The sequence below is a fragment of the Oncorhynchus keta genome, chromosome 37, assembly GCF_023373465.1.
Source record: "Oncorhynchus keta strain PuntledgeMale-10-30-2019 chromosome 37, Oket_V2, whole genome shotgun sequence".
Taxonomy (NCBI): domain Eukaryota; kingdom Metazoa; phylum Chordata; class Actinopteri; order Salmoniformes; family Salmonidae; genus Oncorhynchus; species Oncorhynchus keta.
In genome coordinates, this window is record NC_068457.1 from 6,370,465 (window position 1) to 6,391,298 (window position 20,834).

Genomic DNA, 20,834 nt, shown 5'->3' on the forward strand with positions numbered 1-20,834 from the left:
CCTCAGCTACATTTGTGTTCATATTACCGTTGGATGTGTCTTGGGTTGTTAGCATGCACTGCCAGATGAAAGAACTACAATAGACTGGTGTAGAACACATAAATGAATTGATCATGACTACCTGTGTGTGTGGGAGAGAGAGTGTGGGAGTGGGCATGAGACGTGTGGGGTCACTATCCTATGAATTTCAGACTCCGATGTCAATCATAACCGCATACACAGTTAATTTGTCAAATTTAGTGGCAACTGTGAAGATTATGGAAGAGGAATAATGGTCTGGGGCTGTTTTTCATGGTTCGGGCTAGGTCCCTTAGTTCTATAAGAAGGGAAACTACAGCATACAATGACATTTTAGATGATTCTGTGCTTCCAACTTTGTGGCAACAGTTTGGGGAAGGCCCTTTCCTGTTTAAGCATGACAATGCCCCATGCACAAAAATAGGTACATACAGAAATGGTTTGTCAAGATTGGTGTGGAAGAACTTGACTGGCCTGTGCAGAGCCCTGACCTCAACCCCATTCAACATCTTTGTGATGAATTGGACGCCGATTGCGAGCCAGGCCTAATCACCCAACAACAGTGCCTGACCTCACTAATGCTCTTGTGGCTGAATGTGCCTGCAGCAATGTTCCAACATGTTCCAACATCTAAGAAAGCCTTATAAAAAGAGTGGAGGCTGTTATAACAGCAAAGGGGGACCAACTCTATATTAATGCTCATTATTTTGGATTGAGATACCGCAAGTGAGTTACTAGGTGTGTGCCAAGAAACAAAATGCAAAAAAAAAAGAAAAAGCTTTTTTTCAAGCTGAATGTGCATATCATTCGTACAAACATACAGCCAGCCATTCTCTGTTCTCGTGTGTGTGCGCGCGTGCCTGATAGATAGATAGATAGATAGAGAGAGAGAGAGAGAGAGAGAGAGAGAGAGAGAGAGAGAGAGAGAGAGAGAGAGAGAGAGAGAGAGAGACGATAGGGAGAAGAGACCTGCAGTCGGGACAGTGCTCTCCACAACCCGTCAAAAAATGAAACGGTTCATGTCACACGGATTTATTCAATAACATGTGACACTGCAAGTTGCACAGTCCATCATCCATCATCCGTTAGTTTGACTTGTAAAACATAGCTCCCTAACAAATGATTGAACAATTATTTAAACAATATATATTTTTTATAAACCATAGTGAAACAATTATTGGAGTCATCTGGACCTTTAAACGAAAGTTACTTCCTTTTTTTTCTCGAGGGGTACAGTCAGTGGTGCTGTATAAATGCGGACAGTTGAGTCAGGCAACGAAGGAGTAAAAAGTAAGCGCGAGCTAGGGAGCGAGCGAGCGCGCGCGTCATAGAGGGAGCGGAGAGAACGCCAGCGGACCTCAAGACGGAGGGCGAACGGAGTGTCACGGTCCCTGCTATAATAAGAGCTACTCAAAACCTCCACTAACAGCGAAGGCTGGAAGCAGTCCGTCAGCCAGACCTGCTCAAAATGATTCTCCAACTCCTATGGTTTCTTGTCTGCGGCAGTCAAGGTAGGGAGAAATGGTTTCTTGGCGTTGTGGACTTCGTGGATAAGTTGCTGTATTCGCACACACTTGTCCATATCCCTATCTGCGGGGACAGTTATTTTAGGGAGATGTGGGAGAAGGACCGCAGAGAGCGAGCAAGAGAGAGAGAGGGGCGGACTGTTTGACCGCTGGTGTTTTGTAGTTTTAGCACGTCTTCCAAAGATTGGAATGCTTGCTTTTTGAGAAGGGGATTATCAAGACCCCTTTGACTTCACTGAACTGTTCTGGTATTTTTTATTCAGACATTGAATGTGACATCAATCAATTGGTAGAGTAGATATATCTGGTAAAAAAAAAAAATATATATATATATATATATTAATCAATTGGAGAGAAAGATTTGTGGATATATGCATGTGGCTGTGGAACGACATCAATAGGATGTGCTTTGTTTCGTTTTTTTTGTTCAAGGAGAATAACAAATCGCAAAAAACAGTGGTATGATATGGATGATTGTCTAGGGATAACAGAAGGCGTCCGTGGCATGCAGTTGGCAATGCGCTGATTATTTGGCCATATTTTGTTAACACACAGCACATCATAACACAACAACCCCCGGGACAGTTATTTTAATTCAAACTGTTTATTCTTTGATTGATAAATAACTAAGCTTTTGTGGAACAATTCAAAGGCATCATTACCCTCAAGTTTTTAGCATTTAAAATGCGTTCATTTATATCCTAAGCTTTCGAATGGATGAAGGAGACTTGGCGCAGAATTTTATTCTTCACAGTGACAAGAGTGTCGATGATTTAACAAGAACTGAGTAGGTATAGACTAAAACTGTAGATTGGTTAGTTTTGGGTGAAAATGTCATCCCAGAATTGGGCGCGTGGACATATATGAATGGCGAGAAGGATTGCTCACCCATGAGAGTGATTGCATGTCACTGGCACATCAAGGGACACATATTAAACCCGGTTACATTATCATGCTTGGGTTTTTAGTGTCCAAAGGTACCTCTGAAGTTAGCATTCAATTGCGGGCAGTCAAGCATTACGTTTGGCCACATTCGTTTTCTTACTGGAACGGCAGGTGGGGGTAGAGCGCTGCAAATTAATATTCAGGCAGAGTATAGGCAATATATGATTGTAAAATTAGGCTCGTGGCCAATCCGAAAAGAAGGGCATTCGTTTTTTGAGATGCATCTACCACAGGCTATGTTTTTTTTTCTTCATATCTCTAATGTCTCCCATTTATTAAATGTATGGTTGTGAGAAAGAAAAAAAATGTACTTGCAAAAGTGGTTATATTTATAGATATTGTGACACTCCCCCTAAACTCAAAATGTGCAGAATAATGCCTGGCTGGAGGGGGGATTGGCCACAAACTCATGGAACCCAATATTGCAAGCTCTGATATTCTACAAAATGTGGGATACAAGTAGTCAGTTGTACGCCCTACATACACAAACAAAAAACCTCAGGATATCTTAATGCATATAGGAAACATAGACCTGTAAACATAGATACAATAAGCAAAAATATGAACTATGAATATGATGATGGTGAGGTTTACTTTTTGGTTACTGGACAGCTGATTACTGGACAACTTTCCATGTCAAATGTCCTCCCTTTCAGTACTGCATGGTCCTGCCTGGCAAAAATACATAGACCTACGGTTCCATGTGTTTTGATGTTGTGGCTATTCTAATCAGCTCTAACGAAAACAAGTGGGCTCAGACATCAATTACATTTTTTTTTTTGGGGGGTCCAAGGTTCCTTGACAGGTTATGTATCTTTAGCCTCTACTCGTGCAATTTAGTCAGGGGGCCACCACAGATTATCTTTGGGGCCACCCTGGATTTAGCCTCAAATCCAATATGGTGTCCAAACTCCAATATAGCTACCATGTTTTTGTTTAAATAGTACTCAATATGGCCAACATAATTACACTCAGACACCGTTGCCTGGATAGAAATTGCCCTAGTTTATTTTGTATTGTGTAATTCTGTCTTAATTAAAAAGGGTTTCATATGGCTCTTGGTTTAACTAGGACTGTGCGTGGCACTGCCATGCCTCGTGTTTGAATAGCTGAAGCCAACGAGCATTTCAATGTGTGTGACCATCGGGTATGGGGAGGATGCAATCACATAGGGTGGCAAGCTCATAAGGCAGGTTTTCATCACATTGAACCAACACACCGTTCCAATGTCAATGCCACCATCAGTTCCCCCTCTGGCAGTTAATAAAGACAGACACCATGGAACTGGACTGCCACATACAGTCAGTATGCCGTTCAACAGCCGAAATGCCATCTGGAAAGTGCTACCGTGCATTGCCCTCATATGCACCTATTTTTGCTACCACCCGCGGCTCGCCAGCCCATGTGACACCTGAACTGGATTTGCATGTGAAGAATGAGCATTGGTCTGAAACTGTTCAGTCATCCCCATAAGGACATAATGCCATCTATGGCAAACTAGAGGTCCCTTTAGGATGGTCAAACTTAAACAAAAATGCTGTACCTGATTGTGTACGTTGATTGGCGATTGACTGCAATTGGGCATGGTGGTTGGGGATTGACTTGATCAGTTCCACCTCCTCTGCAACCCCTTCACTTTCCATCAATGCCGATGGATCATCCTCGAATGTATGTGTGTGGAGCTGGGCTATGTCGCTCATAACCAATGCTTCATAGTCGTAGTCTATGACCTACACTCTAATTAACCTGAAGTCCCCCTCACAGGTTCTGTCACTCTCCTCATCTCCTGTTGGGTCCAGACCGTAATCACAGCCAACTATCCACAGTAAATATCGACCAAATATTCATCCTACCCGACTTCTAAATGAATATGTAGGACGTGTCCTGAAAGACTTTTTGCCAGATTCAACATAACTACAACCACTGGTCAAATAGGAGTTAGAAAGATCTAAGGGCAGGTCTGTTTGTGACAGCCCCTTCACAGACTCTCCTTCACAACCAGACAACCAACCATTCCACTACTGGAGAGTCCGCAGCATTATTCAGGCTGAGATAACACTACAGTTAGTCAAAGGGTCTTGTTGGCATGCAAGCTGCATCTGCTGAGTGCCTGTACCCAACTGTTGGAATGGAAACTGATCAACACCCAGCTCTGAATACCCTGCCAGTCATACAGGAAGGATACTGCCCTTGTCGCTGCAGTTTGCCCAGAAAGAGCAGTTAGCTGTGCAACCTGGTCAGGCCCCATAACTACAACCACTATTGGCTGCTTTGTATGAGAGGTCGACCGATTAATCGTCATGGCCGATTTCAAGTTTTCATAAGAAATCGGTAATCAGACTTTTTGGACGCTGATTATGGCCGATTACATTGCAATCCACGAGGAAACTGCGTGGCAGGCTGACCACCTGTTACGTGAGTCCAGTGTGATAAGCACCTTGTGGCTGCAAGGAGCCAACTTAAGTTGCTAGCTAGCATTAAACTTATCTTATAAAAAAAACAATCAACCTTCACATAATCACTAGTTAACTACACATGGTTGATGATATTACTAGGTTAACTAGCTTGTCATGTTTTGCATATAATCAATGCGGTGCCTGTTAATTTCTCATCGAATCACTTCAACTTCGCCAAACGGGTGACGATTTAACAAAAGCACATTCGTGAAAAATGTACCTGACCATAAACATCAATGCCTTTCTTAAAATCAATACACAGAAGTATATTTCTTTTAAACCTGCATATTTTGTTAAAAGAAATTCATGTTAACTATGAACTAATTTGCCAGAATGTTACATAATTATGACAACATTGAAGGTTGTGCAATGTAACAGTAATATTTAGACTTAGGGTTGCCACCCGTTCGATAAAATACGGAATGGTTCCATATTTCACTGAAAGAATAAACGTTTTGTTTTTGAAATGAGAGTTTCCGGATTTGACCATATTAATGACCAAAGGCTCGTATTTCTGATTATTATATTATAATTAAGTCTATGATTTGATAGAGCAGTCTGACTGAGCGGTGGTAGGCAGCAGCAGGCTCGTAAGCATGAATTCAAACAGCACTTTACTGCGTTTGCCAACAGCTCTTAGCAATGCTTGAAGCACAGCACTGTTTGTGACTTCAAGCCTACCAACTCCAGAGATTAGGCTGGCAATAATATAGTGCCTATAAAAACATCCAATAGTCAAAGGTTTATGAAATACAAATGGTTTAGAGAGAAATAGTTGACGCGTCATAATTCCTATAATAACTACAACCTAAAACTTCTTAACTGGGAATATTGAAGAACTGGGAATATGTTCGTTAGCTTTTTTACATGGCACATATTGCACTTTTACTTTCTTCTCCAACACTGTTTTTGCATTATTTAAACCAAATTGAACATGTTTCATTATTTATTTTAGACTAAATAGATTTTATATAAGTATTATTTTAAGTTAAAATACAAGTGTTAATTCAGTATTGTTGTAATTGTCATTATAACAAATATATACATGTAAAAATTAGATTTTTTAAAAACAATTATGTTTTAATTCAATATTATCTGTTTGGGTTTATTGCGGTCAATTTACAGTCTACAAATGATTTGTAATTCTGTTCCGAACCCCGACCACCTGCTCAAGAAAATATCAGCCTGTGGCTGAATCTAGTTGATGATCCCTGCTGTACAGACTTCATTGCCAACAAAGGGTATATAACAAAGTATTGAGATAACATTTGGTTATTGACCAAATACTTATTTTCCACCATCATTTGCAAATAAATTCATTAAAAAATCCTACAATGTGATTTTCTGGAATTCGTTTTCTCATTTTGTCTGTCATAGTTGAAGTGTACCTATGATGAAAATTACAGTCCTCTCTCATCTTTTTAAGTGGGAGGACTTGCACAATTGGTGGCTGACCAAATACTTTTTTGCCCCACTGTATCAGTTGACTTTCTTCTGACTCTGAACTAAATGGTATATCATAGTTGCCATTGTGTGCTTTCAACACATTTTACAGTTGACAAATAAAACTCCCATTCCCTGGCACCTCTGACATTGACAAAACCTCACCTTGTCACAATGATTCCCCCCCTGTTCCCTCTAGTTCTATCCAACCCACCTTACGATGCACTTTCGGCACTTACAACCTTTTCAGGAATTAAGTTAGCTATTTGTTCGCTATGACATATGACAGATGTTTTTTTTATTTTTTATGCACGGGCAGAGTGTTCTCTCTGTTAGAGCAACATTAGCATTCGAAATCCCAGCGAGGCTTCCTCTCGGCAGGTCATCGGTTATGCATCCTTGAAGGTTTATGTATTTTGAGTTTTTCCGGTGCTCAGTGAAATGAATTATATGCTCCTCCGTGCTCACCCAGAGACCATCAAGTGAGATGTTAAGTGGCATAATTAAGATATTTCTTTGATTCACTAGGAGACATGTCAGCGGCAGAGGATTTAAAAGATTTATGCCCCTGTGCACTCTTTGCACTGTGGAGACATACGTGCACAGACCTAGGTATGTATGTATGTATGTCTTCATCTACACTGATTGAAGTGGATTTAGCAAGTGACATCAACAATGCATCATAGCTTTCACCGTGATTCACCTGGTCAGTCTGGCTTGGTGTTCCTAATGTTTTGTACACTCAGTGTATATACATGCTCCTGTATCTGTGTGTGTGCTGTCCTCTCGGTTGTGTGTGTGTTATATTACATGCACATATAGGTGAACCGCTTTGTATCAAGAACTGCAACGTTGCTTGTGTTTTAGTGCTCAACAGTTTCTCATGTGTATTAGGAATGGTCCACCACCCAAAGGACATCCAGCCAACTTGACACAACTGTGGGAAGCATTGGAGTCAACATGGGCCAGCATCCCTGTGGAACGCTTTTGACACCTTATAGAGTCCATGCCCGAGGAATTAAGGCTGTTCTAGGGCAAAAGGGGGTGCAACCCAATGTTAGGAAGATGTTCCTAATGTTTTGTAAACTCTGTGTATATACACACACACACACACACACACACACACACACACACACACACACACACACACACACACACACACACACACACACACACACACACACACACACACACACACACACACACACACACACACACACACACACACACACGCAGTCTCGTCGTCAGAGCCTCAAGCTGAACCAACACCTTTTCCAATGCTTTCATAGCAAAAATCACACCATATTAATTTCTGCATGAACGTATTAGGCTAACATTCTCCGGGAATAGTTGAGCACACACAATCCTTTTACATTATGTAACACCACTCAGAAAGTCCCATTAAAGACGTGCAAAAGCTGTTCACATAAGGAATGGCCCGTGTCTTCGCTCGGCGCGCACAGGAATTGATTGCATTATTTGATTAATAGAGTGGGAAGGGGGGGGAGGAACACATATACAGACGCGCATATGAAAATGGAATGGCCCCCGGAGGGGAATCGCATATGAAAAAATCAATTTAAAGAACGACTGGAGTCAGCAGGGCCTCCAAAACCGTACAAAGGCCAATCTCAATGTTATGGGATATGCTATTTATTTCACCCTTTCTTAGCTCCTTTTTGATTTTTTTCACGTGCCCTTTAGCAGTCAATCCCGTAATGTTTTAAAATCGGGGGCGGAATTTGCATAGATGAGAAGAAAAGAAAGAAAAAGACTGCACGCAGTTCATCGGCACTCTTGAGACACAGTATGTGTGGGTACACATGTGGAAGATCTATAAGGTATTGGCACTATAGTGCAGTTTGCACTTGTAGGGAGTAAGTGTCAATGTAGCATAAAGGGAGAACATAGAGCTGCCAGAAAATATTTGAGAATCAATTTGTTGGATTCGACATTGATAATGGACAGCTTCAAACGTTGTACTTGTGTTCATGATTAGTGAATCTGTCTCTTTGAGCCACATGCTATGCAACGACTGAGTCATTCTACCGGGGTTCAATACATTGACACACAGATCTAACATATACACTCTATATACCAAAGTATGTGGACACCCCTTCAAATTAGGGGATTCGGCTATTTCAACCACACCCGTTGCTGACAGGTGTATTAAATCGAGCACACCGCCATGTAATCTCCATAGGAAAACATTGTCAGTAGAATGGCCCGTGCTGAAGAGCTCAGTGACTTTCAACGTGGCACTGTCCATATGTCACCTTTCGAAAAAGTCAACTCAGAATACAATAACATTCTAGAGGACTCTGTGCTGCCAGCCTTGTGGTAACAGTTTGGGGAAGGCTCTTTCCTGTTTCAGCATGACAATGGCCCTGTGCAGAAAGCGAGGTCCATACAGGAATGGTTTGTTGAGATTGGTGTGGAAGAACTTGACTGGCTTGCACAGAGCCCTGACTTCAACCCCATTGAACACCTTTGGGATGAGTTGGAATGCCGAATGAGAGCCAGGCCTAATTGCCCAACATCAGTGAGGGCCCAACCTCACTAATGTGCTTGTGGCTGAATGGAAACAAGTCCCTGCAGCAATGTTCCAACGTCTAGTGGAAAGCCTTCCCAGACGAGTGAAGGCTGGTATAGCAGCAAAGGGGGTGACCAAATCCATATTAATACTCATGGTTTTGGAATGAAATGTTTGACGTGTAAGTGTCCACATACATTTGGTCATGTAGTGTATATTCGCTGTGTGTTTGAACATTGCATTGCATTGGGATGTTGCAGATTGTTTGCTTTTATGAGTTACAGGTAAAACTCTTTCTCTCCAGCTTTCTTCTCCCTGCTTATACATACAGTTGAAGTTGGAAGTTTACATACACTTAGGTTGGAGTCACGAAAACACGTTTTTCAACCACTCCACCGATTTCTTGTTGACAAACATAGTTTAGGACATCTACTTTGTGCATGACACAAGTCATTTTTCCAACAATTGTTTACAAACAGATTATTTCACTGTATCACAATTCCAGTGGGTCAGACGTTTACATACACTAAGTTGACTGTGCCTTTAAACACCTTGGAAAATTCCAGAAAATGTCGTCATGGCTTTAGAAACTTCTGATAGGCTAATTGACATAATTTGATTGAGTCAATTTGAGGTGTGCCTGTGGATAATTTCAAGGCCTACCTTCAAACCCAGTGTCTCTTTGCTTGACATCATGGGAAAATCAAAAGAAATCAGCCAAGACCTCAGAAAATAAATTGTAGACCTCCACAAGTCTGGTTCATCCTTGGGAGCAATTTCCAAATGCCTGAAGGCACCACGTTCATCTGTACAAACAATAGTACGCAAGTATAAACACCATGGGACCACGCAGCCGTCATACCGCTCAGGAAGGAGACGCGTTCTGTCTCCTAGAGATGAAAGTACTTTGGTGCAAAAAGTGCAAATCAATCCCAGAACAACAGCAAAGGACCTTGTGAAGATGCTGGAGGAAACAGGTACAAAAGTATCTATAGGCACAGTAAAACGAGTCCTATATCGGCATAACCTGAAAGGCCGTTCAGCAAGGAAGAAGGCACTGCTCCAAAACCGCCATAAAAAAAGCCAGACTACGGTTTGCAACTCCACATGGGGACAAAGATCGTACTTTCTGGAGAAATGTTCTCTGGTCTGATGAAGCAAAAAAATAATGACCATCGTTATGTTTGGAGGAGAAAGGGGGAGGCTTGCAAGCCGAAGAACGCCCTCCCAACCGTGAAGCACGGTGGTGGCAGCATCATGTGGGGATGCTTTGCTGCAGCAGGGACTGGTGGACTTCACAAAATAGATGACATGATGAGGTAGGGAAATTATGTGGATATATTAACGCAACGTCTCAAGGCATCAGTCAGGAAGTTAAAGCTTGGTCGCAAATGGGTCTTCCAAATGGACAATGACCCTAAGCATACTTCCAAAGTTGTGTCATAATGGCTTAAGGAAAACAAAGTCAAGGTATTGGAGTGAACATCACAAAGCTGGGTGGCAGGGTAGCCTAGTGGTTAGAGTGTTGTACTAGTAACTGAAAGGTTGCAAGATCGAATCCCAGAGCTAACAAGGTCAAAATCTGTCATTCTGCGCCCACTGTTCCTAGGCCGTCATTGAAAATTAGGTTTTGTTCTTAACTGACTTGCCGAGTTGAATAAAGGTTTTTAAAAAATTGAAGCCTTGACCTCAAGCCTATAAAAATTTTCTGGGCAGAACTAAAAAAGCGTGTGCGAGCAAGGAGGCCTACAAACCTGACTCAGTTACACCAGCTCTGTCAGGAGGAATGGGACAACATTCACGCAACTTATTGTGGAAGGCTACCCGAAACGTTTGACCCAAATTAAACAATTTAAGGAAATGCTACCAAATACTAATTGAGTGTATGTAAAGTACTGACCCACCGGGAATGTGGTGAAAGCAATAAAAGCTGTATAAATCATTCTCTCTACTATTATTCTGACATTTCACATTCTTAAAATAAAGTGGTGATCATAACTGACCAAAGACAGGGAAGTTTTACTCTGATTAAATGTCAAACTGAGTTTAAATGTATTTGGCTAAGGTGTATGTAAACTTCCAACTTCAACTGTATGTGAGTTCAGTAACAGGGTGTGTGTGTGTGTGTGTGTGTGTGTGTGTGTGTGTGTGTGTGTGTGTGTGTGTGTGTGTGTGTGTGTGTGTGTGTGTGTGTGTGTGTGTGTGTGTGTAATGGGAACGGGAAAGCAGGGGTAAAAAAAGCAAGAGGGAGGCTAAGAGTGAGGGATAGAGGAGATATTAAGTTTAGATTCATTCAAGTGAAGTGAATCCCATTGCATCTAGTCAAATTGCATTCGGCAGAATGAAGTCTGGCTGTGCCAAAATTAATCAAAAGTAATTGAATCCTGCCGGGACAGAATTGTATTAGGACAGACTGACGTGATTGGAAGTGTTCCCGTGGTTTCTTCTGTCCTCAACAGGGGTTCTTGGGTCTGGCTTTGTCTTATAGTCAGGCAGTCTAATGGACACCGCAGAGGCGGCAGGGTTCTGCCCCGGGCTCCTTATTATAGACTGGGGGGGAGGCAGGGTCTGGTCCCCCTGACAGGGGCACAGAGGAAGATGGGATGGACTAACTGACAGACTTGTGCGCACACACACACACACACACACACACACACACACACACACACACACACACACACACACACACACACACACACACACACACACACACACACACACACACACACACACACACACACACCGGCCATCAATCCAAAGCCTTTAGGCCTACATCTCTCTTGTCCCACTCATGGGGTCCACTGTGTTGTAGGCCGGGGCATGGCACTGGCGGGCATGATTAAATGAAGCATTGATGGCGGCAAGGATGGCAGTGCAGCTTCACAATGGGACTGTGTAGGGATGACCCAGTTAGATAGTATTAATAACTTTATAACTGTGATTGGAGGAGCCACACTGGACCATTGTCAGAGCAGAGGGGTCATGCACATTGACCCTGACGGGGCATGTGCCCTCTTTCCATTTGGATGATAAAAAATATACAAGCTAAAGGTTATTGTACACTATTTTTAAAAAGTTTTTAAAGTTTTTTTTGACACTGGCAATGAACACGCCTAAAGCTCTGCAAAAAAATATAACTTTCCCAGAGAGGTGGATAGACAGGGAGTGTGGACAGACACTGGAGACAGACAAGCATAAAGCAAGCGTTGTCGGTTCATTTCAAAAACAAGTCTATCTTGACGAGAAAAAAGTGGCACACTGAAGTCCTGCAGGTTGTAAAATAGATTGGTCCCAAACCAAACGCAACCGTATCGACAGCGGATTGGTAAAACCAATTGACAGATGGAAAGCCAAAGAGACTGACAACCTCAGACACTGACAACCTGCCAGGGCAGATAGATTGAGACAATGGCAGAGAGCTTATAGGCTACAGTACTGTAAGATCATTGGGAAGTGTATATCGACTGGCAAAGAGAAACCATACCATCCCACCTTTTAGAGCTGATGCCAGACCTTATCCAGTAGAAGTGTGGCGTAAGCAAATAAAGCGCTTTGTTATTGGACGGTCAATCAGGGAGATGGAGGATGGAACTAATGCTAATGATGGCAGTGTTGGGCTAGCAGACACTAAAGAGCTGGTGCAAGATTCTGCATTGATTTTCCCCTTACTCAGTCACCCAGACCCAGACAGCCTCACGACACACACCCATCATAATGAAGAGGCGAGAGGAGAGAAGGGAAGTGTCGAGTTGCACGTGCATGATCAATAAAATGCACCAGCATGCAGACACACACACACACACACACACACACACACACACACACACACACACACACACACACACACACACACACACACACACACACACACACACACACACACACACACAGGTATTGCACACATTCACAATTGTAGATAGATACATACATTCAAAACATGTATCGCTTTCTCCTGTTGTCTCTTGCGCTCTCCCCTTCTTGACCGTTTCAATTAAATTTGCTTTAGTGGCATGATAACGCAGTAATTTACACAGGAACATTTTAAATCAATGGCAACAGGGATAAAATATAATCCTGCGGTACTACAAATAACAATGATCCTAATTAACTTCACAGTAATGAGAGCAATAACAAAACAGAAATAACGGCATACATTTATTTATACCTATTGTTCCGGTCACTGTCCCTTAGCTTGTGGCAGGAAGCCACATGTTGGCCTGCCAGCATAGCACAATGAGGCTTCTCTCCCAATCATTAAGGGAATCAGTTTTTCTGTTAGGATTCATGTTCTTTGTATTGGTTGATAATCACTGAGAAGAATATTGTTTTCAACTCTCTTGGTTTCAGGTTGATGTGAAAATGCTTTCTCTATGTCTTCCGGATAAGTAACTCTCTCGAAGGGATATTTGGCCTCGGCTATGAGTATGGGGTTAATGTGCGCACTCTTTCTCTGTCGGTCTCTCTCCCTCTCTCTTTCCCTTTTATGTCTCTTCATTCTCCCTATCTCTTGCCTATCCCAACCTAATCTCTCTTCCCTCCTCTTTACCTCCCTCCCTCCCTTAGAGTGGGGGAACAGAACAAGGAGCTCCTGGCTCGTCTCCTGCTGGGTAATTAACCCAAACTGTGATTGATGGGCTCTCCAGCGAGTGCCGCGGGCCGCCTGCCATTGACCTGCCCGGGAACACAGCCCCAGTCTGCCAATCACATCTCAGCATTACTAATGGGGCGTAAACATAGCCCACCACCGCCTCACTTTGGCATGTCCCAACAGAGACATAGGCTGTCTACATCTGGTTTGTGTTCATTATGGCATGCAAAATATGATTATTTAAAACGTTTTGCAATGGAAAGTAAGTGTTTCTCATTGCATAGGCCTAACACCTGGGTTGTGTTCATTAGGGCACTCAACAGACGATCATTTAAAACAGTTTTGCAACAGAAATTGAAAGCTCGTGGTTCTCATTGGACAATTCCAGGTAGTCCATCCCTGTTTCAGTCTGTTTTCTTCTGCTTGGTGCCTACTGAACCCTACCCAGACCTGGTGCTATATAATAGTGCCGGGTGTCCCCTTGTTATGGAACAATCCTCGTGTCTGTTTGATTTCTTGTGTTTGGCCTGTGGTCCCCTCACTTCCTGCTGAAATAGAGCTGAATAAAGACTAGAGATGGAGTCTGGTCATATTTGCAGATTCTCAAATTTCACGCCCAGTGCCAAGCGTCTTGTTTATGGGCAGTGCTTTATGAGGGGAGAGAAGATGGAGGGAAGGAGGGAGGGAGGGCACTTGATACATGCCATGCCCTGCTTCAGAGAAACTTCTCAGAAGTCCATTACCTTCTGCCACTGAGCAGGGGCTTTAAAAAAAATCCCCCTGTACGTATGGGTAAGGCTGTGTAACCCGACTGGCCATTCCACTGAGGTTCTCTCTCGTACTCTTCATGGCCCTGCTACTCTCGTCTCAGTTCTTGAGGTCCGCAGAGAGGAGATATCTCGATTCTCCCTACGTGAATGGTTTCTAAAGCAGAGTCTGTTTGTCTTCGCAGAGGAAGTTAATGATGTTTGTTATTGCTGAGACTCATTACACATATGAATACCGTAGATAAGGATTTAGTTAGACTTTTTACATTTTCTCTATTTTCCCACAATGCCTCTGGGATCACACCCACGTCTTCCAGGTGAAGCCGGGGGCAACGTTCTCTCACTGTTTAGTGTCTACTCGACTTCTCTCGTTAGTCTTTCTACAATCCAACGGGGCGGCCTCGCCAGGTGTGTCGGGAAACAAGTGGGCGTTATTTTTTAAATTTTTATTTCACCTTATCTTTGAAATGCATCTCTTATTTTTCTTCCTCTCCTCCGTTATTCCCCATAATAAATATTTTCCCCTGCTCCCGTTGCGGGGGGCACCACTGGGATCGAGTTTTTCTTTCCGCCAACAACGCGTGGATGCGTAACCATGGACGATGGTGCATGCACCTCTTCTGTGAGAATACAATTAATTCCTTCTCATCCAGTATTTACTTAGCTGTGTGTGGTGTGATTCTGATGTGTGTGAGAGATTCCTGTTTATGGGCATATTGCTGCTCCAGATGGAATAACAGCTTCTCCCCAGGTGTCGATCTAACTCTCTCTCTCTCTCTTTTCCTGGTAGAGTGCACCTGGGCCATAGCATGCCACTGGGACACCTGACAGATTAGCTTTGTAGATATACCTGACTTCCCCCTCTCCCTCAGGTGCTAGTTCTGCAAGCTATTCTTGCAAGGGAAAAAAATGAATTCATGAGAATGTGTTTATACAACGGAAGGGTCTAATGCTGATTACCACCGGCTAAATCTATGACATTAAAATGCCTATTTACTCTGTTCCATCTGACTGCGCAATCCACTGTCTGGTCAGCCTAGCCAGGCAATTCATAAACTTGATCTCCACTATAAAAGCATCTAGATATTATCTCATATTTCGTTTAGACTAACATTTTGTGTCGGGATCAGACAGGCAGGCAGCTTTTCTCAGCTAGTCAAAATCATGGATCCTCATGTGCAGCTAGTTTGCTGCCTTTCCAGCTTCAGTTTGAAGTGATTGTGTTAGTTGTGTTGTTGGCTAGTTCCTCTGAACAACAGTGTCCTGATGAGAAAGCACATTTTCTATGTCAGACAAAATTGTGCATCATTAGCTCATTACTATGGTTGTATCCAAATAAATGTAACTAGAAAACAGCTTGAACAAACGCAAATGCAGCTACTTTGCTGTTATTGACGTGACTAAGTTAGCCGTTGATGGCTAGCAAGCAAGGGATAAGAACGTTGCCAGCCGGTATGACAATGGGACATTTAGAACAAATTACATCTCTGGCAACCGAACCAATAGAACGAACGACTCGCCGGCTTAGGTAGCAACCCTAAATTTGTGTCGGGACTATATCTTGTGGAAGAATGAAATAGTATGAATAAATTAATCTAAATAATATTTTTTATGAAAATAAGTATATTTTAATGTTGGTAAGCCCGCCAATGCTCAGACACTGTGTACACGTTCATCTGAGGACTATTCTCTGGAGGTAAGAACTAGAAGGTAGAAAGAACTGATTGGAATCCTGTCCAATGAATTATTTCTGTATCCAGTTGATATTCATTTGTCTGATACTTTTATATTTATGCTCCTGCCAATAAAGTGTATGCGCAAACCACTAAAGTAGGTTTGAAATGATTTGACTTTCAAATGATGGAGGAAGGGAGAGAGCGATGCAAGCCTTTCGAAAGGGTCTTGGATGCCGTGCATGCCCACATCCCTCTCCTGTACATAAACCCCTTGGTGATGGCTGTTGTATTGACGCACTGGTATAAAGAACCCCACAGGGACCTGGGCCAGCTTAGCAACTGAGCAACCACAGCAAACACACACAAAGCCGAAATGGAGGATCCGTCGAATATCCAAGACTGGCAGTTCTAACTTGATTTGGACAGAATAACAGGATCAATCCAATTGGTACTTGTGAGGGGCAGTTCACCAACAGAGTGATATGGATAGAGCACTGTAACCATCTGGGTCTCAGTAGGTTTTCGGAGTGCTGATCAATAATCAGTTTTGCCCTTTAAATCACAATGAGAGGGAACCTGATCCTAGATCAGCACTAGCGTTTAGACAGCGGTCCATCATTTCTGTGGCTTTTAGGAAATATGTACTTTAAGCTTCCTGCTCCTTATCCACATGGCAGTGGTAAGCAACATGGGGAATGAGACATCATTTCTGGACTCCGGGCGAAAATCGGCGCAACAAATGGACAAAAGAAATGCTCTGCAGCGCCACTCTGGAGTCAATAAGAACAATATCAACATACAGCCAGACTGCCAAGGGGAGGATGTAGCCAGCTAGAGCACCCTCGAAGGCTGGTTCTCAAATGGCACCCTATTCCCTTTATAGTGTACTACTTTCGATAAGGACCCACAGGGCTCTGCTCAAAAGTGGTGCACTAGATAGGGAATAGGGTGCAAGTTTGGACACATCCTAAGAGGTGGTGGTGGTCAGAGCCACATTTAATAGAGTTTCTCAGATGATAGGGCAGTTTCATTTGAAACAGTCACGCAACATAAAGCCCAAGTAGAAATGGTTAGACTCTCAGTAGGCCTTGGACTTCACTGGCAGTCCTGGAATGGAATTACCTGGGTGATACTGGGATTGTGTGTGTGTGTGTGTGTGTGCACTCACGGCCACCCACCCACCCATTCTCCTTTGTCCCTCTCCCCTGAGGGGTATGATGCCCGGTCTGACTTAATCATAAGAGGACAAAGATACAGCAACACAGAGACACCACCTCACCCTGGAATTCAGACCTCATTTCCCTGCCTTTTTTTGGGAGATGGGACTCTATCTCTATTTCTCACACTCTTTCTCCTATTCTCTCTACATTTTCACTCTCCTACTGCACCTCCTGGGGTTACTATGAAGACTAGTAGGGCTGATATTGTGTGCTATTCTCCACGCTGTCATTAACGCTCACCAGACTACATGCATATTAGATTTATTCTTTCTTGTTATCTCTCGCTCTCCTCTCTTGCTCATTCTTTCTTTGTCTGTCTCTCTCTCTCTCTCTATATATATATATATATCTCACTTGTGGGAAGGAAGGATTAACAGAATGACTACTCATAAAACTGTACAGAAAGTACAGCATCTGCTTCAAGTGCTACAGTACCACACCTCTCCCTCATGCAAAGGGCCAATCACAACCTACTTCTTTGTGCTATTTGAGTGAACATGGACAGCAGAGTGAATACCTATGCTTTCCTATAGCCATTTCTGAGCTCGGCAGCTGGCACCACTTATAAGATATGAATGGTTTCTTTTGTCGGCTTTATGGACACACATGACCTCTGCCTGTCTGCCTGGTCTTTTAGCAGAAATAATAGTCACAGTTCAATGGAGAATTCTATCGGCAGGACTACAGTTCCACACGTTGGAATTGAATGCTGAATGATTGTCATTATGTTTAAAAATACAAAAATTGAATCAAACATTGTTTGAGGATAATGTTTTTTTTCCAACCTTTTTAAAAAATTGTTTGGCATCATGCATTTACAGTAGCATATTTTTACTGTCATCACGATATCTTTCAGCAGACATCATAACACTTCTTTAATATATTTTGTATTTATTAGGATCCCCATTGGCTGCTGCTTCTGTGTGCATTACAGTCTGGATAGAGGATGCTTATTATTCTTATTTATACACTCTTACCTAACAGCACGCCACTGATGATGTGCTTTCTAGAATCTTCCTCCAGAGTCTAGAATTTCCCCCTCTTATCTTTTATAGGCGGGTTCTACCTAGCTTACCTAACTTCGCCCTAGTTCTACCGCCCTGCTGATTACGCAACACTTTTACAAGGAAACACTTTTCGAGAAAGACAAGCGATACTCCCTCTTGTCACTGACAGTGTGCATTGCGCTTGAGAGGTCCATCTGTTTTGGGGTGCAAGTGTCCTGTAAGATGAGAGTTGGTGAGACCAGAAATGTATGCCGTGATGAAGTGTGCCGTGTTAAGCCGGGTGAGGCATCACCGTGGCGTTGGTGGATGCTCCGTCTCCCTGTTGCTGAAGGGACCAGTTTACCTGTAATGGATTGGGAACAGTTCAGACTCTCCTACTGTACTGTAGCACCTGGGGCCCAATGTATCAAGCATCTGAGAGTAAGAGTGCTTATTTACAATCGGTTTTGTCTTGTAGATCCCAATGAATGCGATTACATGGATCCTAGATCGGCACTCTTATTTTGAGATGTCTGATATATACGTCCCCCTGAGCGCTGAGATGCACAGATGGGCCTACCTACGCTAAGCAGGCTGTGATTATGAGTGCTGCTGAAACGATTGGTTATACTGTACACACCGCTTTGGCCATTCCTTCTGTGAAGTTTGACACCGTTTCTGTGTAAATCAAATGTGATGGATATCCAAATCTCATCCACAAGGTGGAACATGAGATGAGGTGAGACAGTGCAAGGGAGAGAGGGGATATTAGTGTTAGGGTGAAAACCAAGCTGTGTGTGTACGTACCGCTGTGTTTGTGTTCGAGATGTGTTAAATGTGTATTCTTATCTGGGAATTTTGCTTACTCTCGTGTTCTCAATGTGTCAAATTGCTCCTCTATGGCTGGTGTCCCTGAGTATTGACTCACGATGCTGCTCGCACATCTTACGGCATCAGCAAAACGGCATGCAAAACAGTCCACATGCTGACATTATCTGTTCCTTGATCCCACACCGTCATTAGTCATTATCTGTACTGCTCTTCTCCAGATGTCATCAATCTATCACCCCTTTGTTGGCTAAATGTGTTGTTCAGCTAGATATACCACCACACACTAACATATAGCCTTAGTATCAGCAGACATACCAGTACACACAAGTATAGTGTAATATATACACTACATGGCCAAAGGCATGTGGACACCAGCTTGTTGAACATCTCATTCCAAAATCATGGGCATTAATATGGAGTTGGGCCCCCCTTTGCTGCTATAACAGCCTCCACTCTTCTGGGAAGGCTTTCTACTAGATGTTGGAACATTGCTGCAGGGACTTGCTTTTACTAATCCACAAGAGCATTAGCGAGGTCGGGCACTGATGTTGGGTGATTAGGCCCGGCTCGTAGTCGGCGTTCCAAATCATCCCAAAGGTGTTTGATGGTTTTGAAGTCAGGGCTCTATGCAGGCCAGTCAAGTTCTTCCACACTGATCTCCACAAACCATTTCTGTATGGACCTCGCTATGTGCACAGGGCCATTTTCATGCTGAAACAGGGGATTCCCCAAACTGTTACCACAAAGTTGGAAGCACAGAATCGTTGAATGTCATTGTATGCTGTTGCATCAAGATATTTCCCTTCAATAGAACTAAGGGGCCTAGGCCCAAACCATGTAAAACATCCCCAGACCATTATTCCTCATCCACCAAACTTTACAGTTGGCACTATGCATTGGGGCAGGTAGCATTCTCCTGGCATCCGCCAAACCCAGATTCACTTCCAGATGGTGAAGTGTGATTCATCACTCCAGACAATGCATTTCCACTGCACCAGAGTCCAATGGCGATGAGCTTTACACCACTCCAGCCGATGCTTAGCATTGTGCATGGTGAACTTAGGCTTGTGAGCGGCTGCTCATGAAGCTCCCAACAAACAGTTATTGCGCTGTCCTTGCTTGCAGAGGCAGTTTGAAACTCAGTAGTGAGTGTTGCAACCAAAGACAGACGATTTTTACATTCTACACCCTTCAGCACTCGTCGGCCCCGTTCTGTGAGCTTGTGTGGCCTACCACTTTGCAGCTTAGCCGTTGTTGCTCCTAGACATTTCCACTTCATAATAATAACATCCTATTACGGTGCCACGTTTAAAGTCACTAAGCTCTTCAGTACTGGCCATTCTACTGCCAGTGTTTGTTTATGGAGATTGCATGGCTGTGTGCTGGATTTTATACACCTGTCAGCATCGGGTGTGGCTGAAATATGTACTGTATGATCAGAGGGCTACATCCTAACTCGATGTATGCAACTCAGACTTTTGCGCTAAACATGCATCGAGCAGATTTGTTCATCTCTACAACCAGAACCAGTTTGGATCCAGAATATGACCTGGTATACAACCTAGGTTGGGGAAGGCCCAAGCTTCAAGGTCTTGTGAACGTTTTTAAGAATGTGAACAGTGCCAAACTGAGTAAATGCATTCTAAAGAGCCCTACTGTGTCACGAATCCCACTTCCTGAGTCTGTGTTTGCCTGTGTTTTTGTCCTGGAGTGTGTTTCCGGTGTCCTGGAACGCACCCTGTCTGGTTGCCGGGCGAATTAGCTTGTTGGGAGATCGATGTTCACCCGCACCTGTATCCCATCAGTAATCTGCACACCTGTCCTGATCATCACCTCTCCCCATCA

The 20,834-nt window shown here is 43.2% G+C and overlaps 1 protein-coding gene across 3 annotated transcripts in view; it reads left to right on the forward strand.

The window, feature by feature from the left end:
• The first annotated feature begins 1,282 nt into the window (after positions 1–1,282).
• Positions 1,283–20,834, forward strand: part of LOC118370115 (neural cell adhesion molecule 2-like) — a 408,429-nt gene continuing 388,877 nt past the window's right edge. For 2 of the 3 annotated variants that reach the window (XM_035754922.2, XM_052498973.1), the window contains exon 1: positions 1,284–1,529. In XM_035754922.2, coding sequence (XP_035610815.2) covers positions 1,487–1,529 — 43 coding nt within the window. In that variant the 5' untranslated portion in view covers positions 1,284–1,486. Of the gene's footprint in view, positions 1,530–20,834 lie in introns of all 3 variants that reach the window. The other variant, XM_052498972.1, reaches the window with a different exon arrangement.